Genomic DNA, 14969 nt, shown 5'->3' on the forward strand with positions numbered 1-14969 from the left:
ATGCACAGGGTGCCTGTGCCACATTCCTGGGATGCCTGTTCTTGTCCCTCCTGCTGTAAGACACGGGACAGCATCCAGGTGCCAGCCACCTGCACCACCCCCCACCCCGTGTGCCAGTGTGACCCAGGAGATGGAGAAGACACACAGGGTGCAGCAACAGTGGGAATGCTGGGAAGTGAGTCATCCAGCAGATACAGGGATCTCCAAGCCTCCCCAGCCTACTGCAGGAGGACTGGCCATGTGCTTGACCTGGCATCTGCATCATGAGAGTCATGCATTGGCATGGATTTAGCCTGAGATCTCAGTGGTTCTGTTCCAGTTTATTTGTGGGGTTTGCTATTCAGTTGCCAAAATGGTGCATTTTTCATATGTCCCAGCAATTTTAGAATGATGGGAAACTTGCTGACCCTGAATTACTTTGACATCTGCTAAAAGTATTTGTGCTGCAGTCTTTCCTTCTGCACATCTGATATTTCTTCATTCTCCCTCTGTTGCAAATCCATCTCTGTAAATTTAATTTCTGTTAATTTAACTATATCCTTCAAGTATTCTAAAGAAGCATCCTTCCAAAAAACTCTAAAATGCATCAAGACACATGGGAAAAAGCAGTTTAAGTTATTAGACTAAAGCTGGTTAACGAGCTTATTGTTTTTCACTGAGATCACGTCTGCTAGGAACTATGAGACTATTACTTCAGGGATTGTTCTTTGTTGTGTGACTGTAATGCTAAAGCAAAACCAAATCTTTGTCTGTTGAAATGCTCTTTTTCCTCTATACTCAAAAATCAGTAAAGCCTTATTGTATTGCTGTGTCTGGGTTTACACATTTAAAGATGTGAATTTATTAGAGGATATATACAGGAATGGGAAAGTATAGAAAAGATGAGCTGCACGTAAAGTTCTTAACATGAGGAAGAGGCTGTTATATTGAGATATTGCAAGAGTTTCAGACTGAGGAGGCCTGTATATTGAATATAAGTTACAAAAAAATTGTTTTAGAAATCAATATTATCATCACTAAATGTAATGAAAATTTGAAATAAGTATCCTGAAGATGCTATGGCATTTACATTAGAATTCTTTGTTTATTCTCTTTTTAAATTAAGTTTGGGATAAAAAAATCCTACAGATGGATTCAGGTGCCACCTCAAGAAGCTTTCCAGAAGGGATCTTAGTGATTGTGTGGATGATGTTTATGGGGGTTGCTGAAGTACAATTAAATACTAATCCTTAATATCGAAAGAGTGTTGCAATCACAGGCACATCTGTTTTTTGTGTGTGGGGCTTTTGTGGTGGATTCTTGGTCTTGGCCACTTCAAATGGTCAAAAAAACCCCTTGCACTGTGTTGGAACCAGTTGTCTCCAGAAGCATAGCTATGAGACTGGGAAGTCTCACATGCACATAGACAAGGTATTTAAAAATGCACTCACCAATTTAATTGCTAGAAGCAATCTGAGGAGGAGAAGCTTTATCAGGTTTTCAACGTCAGCTCTGCTGCTGCTCCTCTTTTGTCTGTTGCCTTACTATCAGATGGATGGTTTCATCCTTGCTTTCCAAAATTTTGAACAAATTGATGCTTCAAAGCATGCAGTTAATTAGCAGGCTGCATCTGAAGTGAAAGGACGAGTTAAGTTCTGATGCACTTGTTGAGGCTGGACTTAGGATCACTGCAACAACTTGGTCTTGGAGATATCATCTGACATATTTTGTCATGTATTATGCAAGAGAAAAACTTGATATGAGCTTTAAGCTCAGGAGCTTATTCAGGTTATTGGCACAAAGCTGCGATGTCTTTGTGCTCAGTGTTTTTGCCTTCTGCCAAGCTGTCAGCACAGATAAGGCACCCATAATTCAAGGAATAGTGAGGATGTGCCAAAATTTTTTGTCTTTTTTTGATGATGGGTTGCTATAATTTTCTTACTGCTCTTTATTTACTAATACTGATTGAACAGAGCAACATGTTGGCACTGTGTTGAAAATAGACTAAAACCAGAAAACTCAAATTATGACTAGCATGTTCTTATTAAATATTTCTAATCCAGGAGGCACTGACTAATGTGCTTGTTCAAGCACAAGCACACAGGTCAGCAACTGAGAGACCGAGTTGTAAACTGAAACAAACATTAAAGGCTGGTCTCCACGTAATTTTTAAAATTATGGTTTAGCCTCAGTTTTGCTACAGTAATCTCCAAAGAAGCAGTAAGTTCTTCTATATTATTTTCTTTTCTAGTAATTTTCCCCAGCCCCATTCTCTTGAATTATGTAACCTATATTTTACCATAACAACTACTTTCCTGCTCTATTACTCTCTAGGGAACAATTCTGCATTTGCAGGGGGATGAATAAGATGACCTCTCAAGTCTTTTCCATCACCACTTGCTCTGATACGATGCCATAATATTTGACCTTCTTACACAGCCTTTTCCCTTTTGTAACCCTTTGACTTTTACAGAGGAGCAGTCATAGCATTTTTTGGACACGCAGAAGTGCCCTCCTTTGAAGTTGTCAACCCAAAGTACTGTTTCCTGCACTTCAGAACTAAAGAGCGTATTAGTGCCTTTTGCATTGAAGTGGAGCAGACCTATATAAATAAATCATTGTAGGGAAGTACACTATGGTGCCTGTTCCATAGCTGCAATAAGTAGGCTGGAGAGGCAGAGGCTCTTTATTTTGTTAATATGTTGGGAAGGCTGTAACTTTTGAATATGGCTTTTTATTTCAAGGAAAGAAGGAAGACTGAGATGATTGAGCAGTTTGTTCTAGGTGCATAGACCTACATAGTTGTCTCCATGCGTTCAAAGCTATCAGTAGGCATCAGACTCACTGGGAGATGTAACAATGACTGTAAAGAGGAATTCTGTATTCTAGCTTACAAAATCAGGAAGGATACATGAGAGAAGTAGTTTGAACTGGAAATAGAAACTGTGGTGATAATCAGATGGGAAGTGGTTTCAGAACTGACTTGCTGTTCCAGTCACAGTTTTGGCTCATAGAGGGCAGGAAAGCTTTTTGTGGCACTGGCCTGCAATATTTTCCCTAGCCAGACCCTGAAAGCCAATTCTAAAAAATATCTTCTGGCAATCAACACCCCATGCATTTTCTTTTTCTCTCCAGATACAACTAATTTTAAAAGCCTGGGGGTTTTAATCATGGAAATTTGCGAACTATTCAAGTTTCTTGGGATTGTTGCTGTTGTTTTCTGTTTAGTTGATTCCTTGTTGATATTGAGTTTTAATGCCCCACTCTGATTTTTACTTCATACATTAGGTAGAACCTGCTGTTGTGCTTTCCTGCTGTTGGGCTTTATTACTGCTTATGTCCTTTTTTCCACAGCAGCAAAAACAACTGACACAGGTTTCTGCAGTAGAGAATTGGGAAAACAGTAGTGAGCAGAGACATATAAAACTAAGAAGAAAAGTTAGAAGAAAACTAAGAAAAAGTTAGTTTTTGTTAGGCAGCTTCACCCTGGTCTCAGCCCTCATCACCTTATATATACTTTATTTTGCTTATGAGCAAGCAGGGCCTTAATACACTCATTTAGAAATGGAAACAGTAAGACGGAGTTTTGACACCATCAGATTTTAGGATCTTAACATAATGCAGTGCAGCATACAGAGAGAACCCCATCTTCCACTTCCAGCTGTAAATGCCTGGATCCAGCAGATGAAGACTAAGGTTTCCTTTTGCACTTAACTATGTAAACACTTGCTGTGTTTTAACATCTCCCTTTACTGTAAATCATTGGCATTTGTTTGTCATAATGTGTGCCGATAGCACGACAGATGTTCCTCCTATTTGCATGTGGATGGGTCTACTGAAGTAAAAGGATAGTAATTTAGAGCTCTGTAAAGGGGAAACTCTGGCTAATGGTTTATCCATTACATGTGGTTTGCTTGAAACCAAGAAGAATATACAGAAGTTTGGTAGAAATGTTTGAGAAGAGATGGCTGTAGTCTTGTTATGCTGCCAGAGGGGTTTTGGCTGAGGTAGACTTAATTTTCTTCATAGTACCTAGTTTGGGACAGACTTTTGGACTGTTTTTGATTTCTGCTGAGGACACTGTTGGCAGTCCAGAGATGTGTTTGTTACTGCTGAGAAGCACTTACACAGAGTCAAGGTCCTTTCTGCTTCTTGTACCAACCTATCAGCAAGGGCTGGTGGTACACAAAAACTGACCCCAACATAGTAAAAAGGGACATTCCATGTCATATGGTGTCATGCTCAGCAGATAAAGCTGGAGAAAGGAGGAAGGGGGGAACATTGGGATTTAAGGTGTTTGTCTTCCCAAGTCACTATTAGGCATGATGGAGCCCTCCTTTCCTGGACATGGCTGAACACCTGCCTGCCCATCAGAAGTGATAAATGAATTCATTGTTTGGCTTTGCTCATGTGGGCGGCTTTTTCTATTACTATTAAACTGTCTTTATCTCACCCACAGGTTTTCTCACTGTTACACTTTCCATTCTCTCCCTCATCCCACTCGTGGGAGAGTGAGTGAGTGGCTGCCTAGGGCTTGGCTACCAGCTGGGGTTCAACCATGACAGTGGAGTATGATAAAGACTGGAAAGTTCCTTGTACCAGATAGCTGCATAAAAACCTCCTTCTTTTAAATCTCATGGAATTATTTAGATGTTACTGTAGTTTATGCTGAACCTCCAACACTGACTAACACCTAGAACCAGGGGTAGGGGAATCACCAGGATACTCAGGAATGATGTGCTCAGAATGAAAAGGACTGTGTTGCGTATCTCTGATTCCTCATCCTCAGGGTCATCATTTTTCTTCTTGATCCTCTGGACTTTTCTTACATGTTACTTATTTCCCACAATTGATTGAGTCTCATTTCATATCTCTTAGAAACACAGGAGCAAGAAGTGAGGGAGGACATTTGCACCTGCAGGAGCAGATACTTTTTTTCAGTGGATTTAAACATATAATCATTCTTGTGCTGACAGTTTTATGTTAATTCCCTTGTGACAGAAGTTAAGACACTTGGCATTTCAGAGAAATATTCAAAAAAGATTACCTACAACGCATCTTCCCAGATCGGGGGTTTTGTCATGTGTACTCTCCCTGTGGAAATCCAGGGACTGTTTCTGCTGGGTGCTTTTTGCAGTGTCAGGAAAGCAGACTTCTGCTGTCAAAGAGGCAGAAAATCCCATGCCATGAGTGTTCAGAATTACTGTGAAGTGCTGGCCGAATTGGGTATTTTTCATTCCCAGGGGAGATCCTGTCCTGGAGTTCTCCCTGCTTGTCAGTCCAAACCCACAGGCTCCCTGGGGTTTGCAGGTGGCTCTTTGCACTCTTTACTTTGAGCCTCTGCCAGCATGGCTTTAGGGTATGGGATAGGAAACGGTGTCCAAGACTGTTTTGTCTTTCCCTCCTCCCATTCCCCACCTGCAGGTCCTTTACAGAGAAAGGGAATAAGGATGCAGGCATGAAGCTGAGCTCTTCTCATATGCAGGCGTAATAGGATCCTTTCCCAACAAAGGATCCCCCTCTCCCAGTGGGGGCAAAGGACCCTGCTCGCTGAGGGGACCCACTGTCCCAGATAATTAGCTGAGCAGCTGCTGTGTGTCTCAATGAAAAGGAGAGTAGGGAGGTTTTTTTCTCTGCCGGGGAGCTGGGGCAGCATTCCTTGGAGGCAGCCTGCACATTCCTCCAAAGCAGTCCTTGCTGACAGTGATGTGGGCTCAGCTTCCCGAAAATTATACGCAGCCACTTGCTTGGCCGAAGGTCCTTTATTGTGAGAAAGCTCCTTTCCTGTGCTAAGTGCTAATCATTTATCCCTGGATCAGTGGGAGAATATGTAGCTTGAGTTCACATGTGACATGCTCACTAATTAATGCATAACTGTTTATCCAGACAAAATAACATCAGATTCAGAGGGCAAAAAAAGGAAATTTGTAATATGCAAACCAAAGTAATCTCACAGCAGAAGCAGCAATTGTGTTAATGTAATAGTGGGCAATATGCCTGTGAATGAATCCCTTCTTCGTGCATTTTCTAGGGGGTCTGGGAAGAAAAGGAGAGGGTGTCTGGCCAACACATTTATGACTAACTTTCGTGGACAAAAGCAAAACTAAGAAAAGAGCCTATTCTTGGCACAGGACCAGGTCTTTTCTTAGAGAACTGCTTTAATTTGTTTGACATACAGTGAAAGACTGGCACACTAGGCTAATTAGTTTTATATACAGTTGTTTTATAGATCTGCAGCGCTACATGTACCCGTGGGCCTACTCAAGTGAAGCCTACCAGGCTGGTTCCTGGTGCCTAATCACAGGAGAGGACCCATTTGCCTGACTTCTTGCTGTATTGCTCAAATTTTTAATTTTACAATTGTATGCATTCATTCAGATAAAATAATAAGCATTTAAAATTGCAATAGTGCAGTAATTAATTTGGAAGTATGGCATGGGCATTCACAGAAATAATGAATGCCAGAATTCCTTACCATTTTAAACACTTTCCTTTGTTCTTTCAACTTTTCTTTCTCATCAGTGCTGCTGGAAAGGTAGTCAGTTCATTTAAATTTTTTAAGCCTTTTAATTTTATCACTAATACTTCTTCCTAGTAAGCATTTCAAATACTATTTTATTCCTTGTTGCAGGGAGAGGAATTAATTTTTTCCATTTCTGTGTACTGGCTAATTTGCAAGTGGCCAGAGAGCTACTTCTGTCCCATGCAAGATAAAAATGAATGGCAGGAAATGTTTCAAATGTCATTTAAGTGGATCTGCACCAGGTATCCTGCTAATGTAATCAAGTGTGGAGTTAATCTCCCTTTTATGTTTTTGTAAGGAAAGGAGCTTCATCTTGAAATTATAGTTTAAAGAAAAGAGGCATGGATGGGAGACATGGAGGTCATTCAGGCAGCAGCAAGTGAAGCAGAGCAACTCCCATTTCTGCTCAGCCAGATGTTCACAAGCCTTTGCCAACAGCTCAAAAGGCTGATGCTGTATAAATTACTATATCCCAGGGACTAATTCAATGGGTGTGATGGAAGAGGAAGGGAGGAGGATGGTACCCTGTCGGTCAGAGGTCAGGTGTAACACGTGGGACTGAACCAAACAATGTTCAGCCAGTTCCACTTTTTCTTTTATTACTGTGGAATGAAAACACTCTTTATTATTTTTTTTTTTTTTTTTTTTCCCATAGAAGGCAGAAGAAAAGTCAGTACTTTAATTAAGACTATAACAACAATTTATTATTTTCTTTAAAAAGTCCCTTTTCCCATGTGGTCAGAAAAGGTGAAAACCCAATGAAATTTAGCCTCTGACAATTATCTTTGAAAAGATAAAATCTGTTTGAAAGTTGCAAGTTGTCTGATAAAATATCTTTAAAAACTTCTCTTCCTTTCTGCAAAGATGTTGATTTCAAACCAAACTGCCTTCCCTCCACTGCTACATTTGTACCAAATTCACCTAAAGAAATCCCTTTTCACTTAGCCTGAGTTGTTTTTCACAAAAGTAAAAACAAGCAAAAATACAGAGTAATAAATAATATTTTTCATTTGGAGAATATAGGCTTTTTTTAATCAAAGTTCTGCTGTTGCAGGAAAATAGCCACTTGCAGGTTGCTACTTGTCACACCTGTCTATCTCTACCACAAGTCTGGTTATCTATGATTCTCTGCCTTTAGAAACAAATGCTGAGCTAAGGGAATCTCTCTGTCTTTCAAGTATATATACCTTCTTGCTATCATGTGAAGAATAATTTAATAAACGTGACTCTTGGTTCGTGCAGAAAAATAAATAAAATTCAGGCCCATACTAGTACTTGGTTTTCTATCAGTTTCAAAAGAGTTGATTCTGATTTTGAACGTTTGAGATTGGCAGTGCCGATGCTTTTCAATTTTATAGGCTATCTTTCAACCTACAGGTTAAAAACAGGGTTTCAAGGTTAATGGAGTACCAACTGCATCCCAAACACTGTTGTTTTAGCAGCGAGGACCCCGTGGACTGACAGTGCCTTTTCTTTCATAAAATAAGAAAATAAGCAGCGCCCTCTAGTGTTAGTTAACGTCAGAAAGAACCACAAGGAGACTTTTCTGTCATCTGTGTATATGCAATTAAAACTATTTCACAGCCATGGATGCAGCTCTTCATTTCTTGAAGAAAAGTAGTAAAAGTGGCTGCAAAAGCATCACTTATCAAGACATGGCTGTCAAAGCCACCATCATCAATAGGTAGATGAAGTCAATGTGTGAGATACCACAAACTCCCTGACCTATGAACTCACTGACCTGCTTTATTTTACCTTGAAGTATATGAATGTAGAATGTCTCCAGCCTGCACTTGGCCTGGAAAAGGACAGGAAATGTGTTTTATCAAAGGGCCAGAGACATTTCAGGGAGAGGTGTAGCAGCTCATGTTCCTGCTTGAAATTCAGAGGTTTGTTTTCTGGCGTAAAGCAGTTGGTGTATGTATTCAAGCTTATCTGACACCTTTTAGCAACACAGTGAACATGTGAGTCTTTTGGACTGTCTTCGGAGCACCTCAAGAATTTTCTGGGTTTAGTGATAGTAGCAGGCTAGACTCCTGTTTCAAAGCTGTAGTCATCATTTATTTCAGTCACAGACAACTCTCCCAGGGAGGTACTATGGGAATTAGGTATCTCTCTGCTTTTTAACATGGAAAGTTATTTCTCAGTCTGCTTCAGAAGGCAAGACTTTAAACTGCTTATTTAAAACAAGCAATAATAGATAGAAAATAGCATTTGCTATCTAGTTTCTGAATTATCTGCAGTGTGAAAATATTCTAAGCAAATGTGGCTTTCCTTTCTCTCTCTCTCTCTCTCTCTCTCTCTCTCTCTCTCTCTCTCTCTCTCTCTCTCTCTCTCTCTCTCTCTCTCTCTCTCTCTCTCTCTCTCTCTCTTTTATTTTTTCATTTTGTTTTTCTACCATAGGAAAAGAGCTCAGAACTGATTCTTGCCTTTCAGTTTCTGCTGATGGATTTTTGTAGCCTCAGTTGCAGTCTAGAGCTTTCAGGATGAGCCTGAGATCCCTGGGATGCTAAAGTTACTGTTAAGAAGTAGGGATTCTTTAAGGCCTTGAGAACATCTTAGCAAGTGTCCCCCAGCTATAATCTGAAAAACAGCACACACAATAAAAGTACAAGCTTTTTAAAGGCCCGTGAAGTACCTCAGCTTACACAGGCTTTCCTGCCCTAGGTGAGATTCACCCTGGACTGAGGTTTTCTAAGCCAAAACATCTTCTGATGTGGCATGGCCACCTCACTTTGCTCCTTGGGTTCTGGTCAGTAAATGTTTCTGGTGGCTGCCAGCACTGTAAGAAGTGTGTGTCAGGACTTGTGCAGAGAGTGTGTTGCCTGTGTGTAAGAGTAACAGGTGAAGATGCTGTGGACTTGTACCTTTGAGCTGATTGAACAAGATCAGCTCTGCATGAACAGGTACCTGCAAGTATACATTGTCTCTGGTAGAAGATGTCAGAAATGAGATAACTTACCTGAACTGTCACTCCTCAGATGGATTTTCAACCTACCTCAAATATTTGTGACACATGTCACAACTGTTGTCAAACTTGATACTTGCAGTAGTTGTTGATTCTTAGCTCTAGACCCCCTTTTTGAGCTGCAGTCAGTAACTTCTGTCCTTTTTGCTACAGACGAGCAGGGAGAGCATTGTTTGTGCTGACTGCCAAGGATGAGGTTATGCTCTGTGAAAAGACTGAGGAGAAAAAATGTTCAGCATTGTTCCTCTGAGATGTACCAAAAATCTTCACGCACCAATGAAACAACCAGTGTTATGGTATCTTAACAATGGTTTGTCAGGACTTCACCCCAGGCTGGGATGATAATTTCTGCTTAAGACCAAGACCAACAGATGGCATTTGTTAGAACATTGATATTTATGTACAAAGTTGCCAGAACTTTAAGAAGTGGTGCCTCTCTTAATTAAGATGATAATGCACTGCCTTGTTTGGAGACATTCTGCTCATAATGATGCTGGTGAATTATGAATAGAGGGAAATTAGTAATAACAAATGCCAGATGGAGGTAACTTTCAAAAAGGAATATTTTGTGTAATGTGGCATGTAAAGTTGACAGACCGGGTCTTAGAAGATCTTTATTATTCTTTAGGCTTTCCTGACAAAATTACTCTTTATCCTGCCAAGAAATGTGGTCCCACATGCCAGTGCGTTTTTAAGTGAGAGTAATTAAAGTGTGCCTCTGAGTTTATGGCCTGAAGTGAAATCCGTTCCTCCAATGTTTTGTCAAGAATCTATAAAAAGTGCAAGAAAGGAGACAACTTATAACAACAATAGTTTTGCCAGTTCTGTACATTCTGCCTTTGAAATCAGAGGCAATTAGGGATGAACAAAACTACTTTCAAAGTTAAAAAAAAATAGTGTTAGTTCTGCTGACATTTTGTTTCATATTTTTCCTTTGGTTGAAGATGACTGTGTGGAATAAGAAGTGTTTTTTTCTAAAATTAGACCTCTCCTTCCTTGATTGAAGTAAAAAATGATCACTGAGTTATAAAGGCATTGAATCCTCAAATGCTGGTCCCTTTTTTGCAACTTCCTGACAGAGGGAAATAAAATTTATTTTGGTTTTGTAGTGTAAATTGGTAATTGAAAGAGAAAGAGACAAAGGAAAGTAATAAATATAATGCTGGGTTTGATATTTATTTTTTTTCATAAGAATATTATTATTATTATTCTTATTATTACATATGGACATTCCAGCTTTGATCTCAGGACCTGCTGGCCACTGTCCATTGCAGAGAGGGTTCTTCCATGATGATTTGTGGGCGAGGCAAAGTGTGTCATCTGAGGTGACGGTGAAGATTTCATTTTCCTTTGTCATTGCCCTTAGATTGTATCTATGGGATTAAATCTAGGATTGTAGAAGTGTTGCATAAAGTCTCTTTCTATCAGACACACGAAGAGTAGTAGACCAGGAAGATTTGAAGAGCTCACCTTCTGCTCTATCCCTGCACAGTCACAAATTTGCAACAACAGACTTGAGATGAACAGTCCAAGACTTCTTTCAAAGTCACAAACATTGTAGCAGGGTCCAGAAAGATAGCAGAGTTGCTTTTGTCTTTAAACTATTTCTGTGAGAATGTGCTAGTATGGGAATAAATGAAGTAATACATTTCAGTATTGGATGATGAAAAGAAGGCTTCTGCTTCATTTAGAAAAAGGCCAAGATTAGTTTTCAGGAGAATAAAACACTGTTTTGAATTATGCTAAGAACAGACTGTCCGACTATTTCTGGTATTAACGCTCATTGCTATTGGAGAAAGGATTTAACAATAGAAAGATGAGAACATGAGAAAAGAATGTCTAGAGGGAAGGCAGTCAAGGATGGGATTCAGTGGCTCTAGCTTTGATAACAAAGGCAAAGAGTGGTCTCAGCCGAGTCTTTTGAGATTAATATGGTACTTTCAATAAACCCTAAATTTACCTTAATACAGAAAGAACAGGATTTCTAAGCATTTTCAAAAACTCCAGAAAGAATTGTTTCTCAGTGATCTTGTTGAAGCTATTGTGAATTTAGCTGGGAGATGCCATCTTAAGTTATAGGCAACTAAATCCTGGTTTACATGCACATTTAATTAATAAGTCCTATATCTATATTTTAAAAAGCTAATTTTTTTAAGAGATGTCTGCCTAATGGGAAGTGGGTGCTGCAATCCTTTCAAAAGCTGTACTATATTCTTGCTGTGTTGACAGTTTTGTTTATGCTGATGTTTTTTCTGTTGTCTTATTTTGTTTTCCCAGAAAAACTTTACAATTCCAATGGACGGGAGCTGAGACGGGCACTTTTTTCCTTGAAACAAATATTTCAGGTAAGCAAATAATATCTGTCTATTCTGTAATTTGAACGTGAATTTAATTTTTTTTTTCTGTTTTAAATTTAGAGAATAAGTTTATGGCAAGAGAGACTTAACTTTAAGACTTCATTTGTAATTTGGAATTAGCCAGTTCCTTCTTAGGGTCTTTTATTTTTATGATCTACAAACCTTTCCATGTTCCTTCAGTCTGTCAGAAGGACCAGACACAGTGTAATGGCAGAGTGAGTAGTGTACACCTGCCAGGAGAGAAGACAAGAAAATTGAAACTCTTAGGTGGAAATTTAGACTGCTCTTTAGACAGTGGTATAGCTTGGTATTGGGAAGACTTGGAGGGGAGTTTGAAAACGTGAGCCAGGGAAACCATGAGTTAGGGTGATGGCCCAGTGTTGGCCTGATAATGGACAAATAGTCTGGGTTTAAGCCACACAAAAAACTGAAAAGACTTGTGGAAGACATGCAACAGTTCTGATGAGGAACCAAAATGAACTGGGAGATCTCTGAATGTGTTTGAATTTAGACTGAGTTTAGAGGAAAAGATTTACTGATATGCCGAAAAGATTCTTCATAGGACTGAAGAGGATATGGTAGTGACTGATCATTTTAAGGAAAGGTATGGATTTGAATGTGAATGTTCATTATGGAGGAAATCTGGAATCAGGAGGATTTTGGGTCATGTGGGAAAGGTAAGTGGTATGGTTGATGAGAAATTGGTTTGAATTAAAATCTTGGATTTCAGATTGGTTTTACTGGATAAGGAGAAGGATTTGGAAAAACTGCAGGTCTGCAAGGAAACTTGCTGGAGAGAAGAGGTCAGGAAAAGTGAAAAAAAAACCCATCTGTGCTAATTAGAGCATACTCTCAATGTGATTCTAAAATGGAATTCATTTGAGACATTCCATTTTCAGTAAATATAAATGAGAACAATAAGAGAAGCACTCCTCTTCCTTTACTAATGGATCCAAATGGAGGATGACAGTCTACAATCCCTTTTTTTAGCTATAATAGGTAGGTGCAAAGATTTCAAACCCTTAGTTTAACATTTTTTGCTTTGATTTAAATAGGCATTTATTCTAAGAAGAATAAAAACATTTAAGAAATCTGCAAGACTGCAGAATTTAAAATTTTCTAAACACATAATCCTTTTTATAGGTTTCAAAGTTAAGCATTTAGGATTCAGAAAATGCCAGAATTAAAATGTTCTAAACAATAAGAGTGAGTGGTGAAGGGTGGACCACATAATGTTAAATCTTGTTAGTTGAAGATGTGTTCTAGGTCAGAAAAATGTCCCTGAATTTTGAAATTTTTGGACAAAGAAGGACTTCCAGTTCAAAACAGTCTGGTCACCTCATTAGTGCAGATTGGGAAAACCATTGTGTCTTCAAGAAACATTGTCCCCCATTCCCAGAGGGAGACTGCTTGAGAGTCACAAGGATTCAAGTTGGGTTTCCCTGTGAGCTTGCCAAGCATGTGGACTGTGTGCTCACAGAACATGAGGCAGGTTTCCAAGAATCTTCTCTGGTTTCTTCTTTTTGTGCACCTCAGCTGTTTCTGGGAAATATTTGTGTTTCTCTGCATGTATGTGTTACACAGATGATCTGGGAACTTGCATGTTCTTAGCAGTGAGTGCTAAGCCTCTCTTCCTACCCATCCTGCACCTCCCATGCCCTTCTGCAGCGGTGTGGCAGGAGCTGCTGAAACCACTTCCTTCCTGAGAGCTCTGTCTCCATGGAAAAGGGGTAGCTCAGCTCATGCACCGTGGTGGTGTCTGAGGGTCAGCAAATGACGAAAGGGGTTCTTTGTATGGTATTCCTGTGGAGTTTATTGATCTCACACACAAGGGAACCAGGGACAAAGAACCGAGAACAAAGGAGATCCAGGATTTTATACAGACAGGGAAGAGCAGTGCATTGGGTCTGAGACCAATGGGTAGAGGGCACAGGGGCTGTGCAGAGGCATGGCTAACAACCAAGCAGGGTTCAGGCATGGAGTGACAGGAATGGGGACCAATAGGGAAAACAGGAGCAGGGAACATTGTGAAACTGGGGTGGAGAACAGGGATAACATAATTCTGGGGACAAGGAATGACATAACTGGGATGATGTAATTTGGATGATGTAAATGGGGTACATAAAACAACAAAGGACCGTGGGAGAATTACTCCTTAAATGGGGGGTCACATCCCAGGGCGCCCCACTGACAGGATTTCCTACCAGCTCCTGGGATGCAACGCCCTTCCATCATGAATTCTCCCAATTTGAGTATTCATAAATGTCATCTTGCCTATAGGTTATTTTGAAGTCTAGTAGGTATTTCTGAGCACAAGTGCTCAGTGCTTTCAGAGAGCACACCATTAAGATTTCTTTTCCAGCTGATCAGTTTTCTAATGAAAATGTTGTCTAAATACTTATGCTAGTTAATTTAAGGGGTTGACTGTGTTGAAGAGTGAGAGGAGGGAAAAGAGATGCATACAACCCATATCTGTGTATGAATTTAGTTTTAAGTGAAACCTGTCTGACTGTTTCAGGACATAATTTTCCTTGAAGAATTTAACTTTCTTGTTATCTAATGTATGTGGTATGGGAAGGAATTTAGGAATTACTACATAAAGAAGCTCTTTCCTGTGCAACTGTGGCTAATTGTCCAGCAAACATACCCTTAAAAGAATTTACATTTAGTCTTAAAGTACAGGTTTGCTTTGGGGGTACTTGATAAGTGTTCCTCAGGCTTCAGAGTATTCATAGAACATTCTCATGTATTTGAGGTAGTACAAATTGTACTCAAAAAGTACTTTCAATTGGAAAACAAGCACCTGTCAACCCAGGTTTACCGGCCAGCTTCGCTGCCCTTAGCAGCAGCATTGCCAAGGGCATCCTTAGAGTATGATTTTATTATATCTCATAATGCAACATGAGAGAGAATGTGAGGTAATTTTTATATCAGTTTTAGAAAGGAAAGCTGTTCCACTTCTTTAATGAAGAAAAATACAAGTAAATATAATAAGGTTATATTATAAATGAAACATTATTGTTCAAAATGTCTTTTGTTTTTTGTTTTGTTTTGTATATGACATAAAAGAATGTCAGCACTTGAAATTTATCATTATGGGAAAAGTTTTTTTAAAGTGCGTTTTTCAACATAAAAATATTTT

At 39.5% G+C, this 14969-nt stretch overlaps 1 protein-coding gene across 5 annotated transcripts in view; it reads left to right on the forward strand.

The window, feature by feature from the left end:
* Positions 1 to 14969, forward strand: part of FHOD3 (formin homology 2 domain containing 3) — a 373706-nt gene that overhangs the window by 160162 nt on the left and 198575 nt on the right. For all 5 annotated transcript variants that reach the window (XM_033512167.1, XM_033512166.1, XM_015619233.3 and 2 more), the window contains exon 4: positions 11748 to 11815. In XM_033512167.1, coding sequence (XP_033368058.1) covers positions 11748 to 11815 — 68 coding nt within the window. The remainder of the gene's footprint in view (positions 1 to 11747; positions 11816 to 14969) is intronic.

Source organism: Parus major, chromosome 2 (assembly GCF_001522545.3).
Source record: "Parus major isolate Abel chromosome 2, Parus_major1.1, whole genome shotgun sequence".
In the NCBI taxonomy this organism is placed as follows: Eukaryota; Metazoa; Chordata; class Aves; order Passeriformes; family Paridae; genus Parus; species Parus major.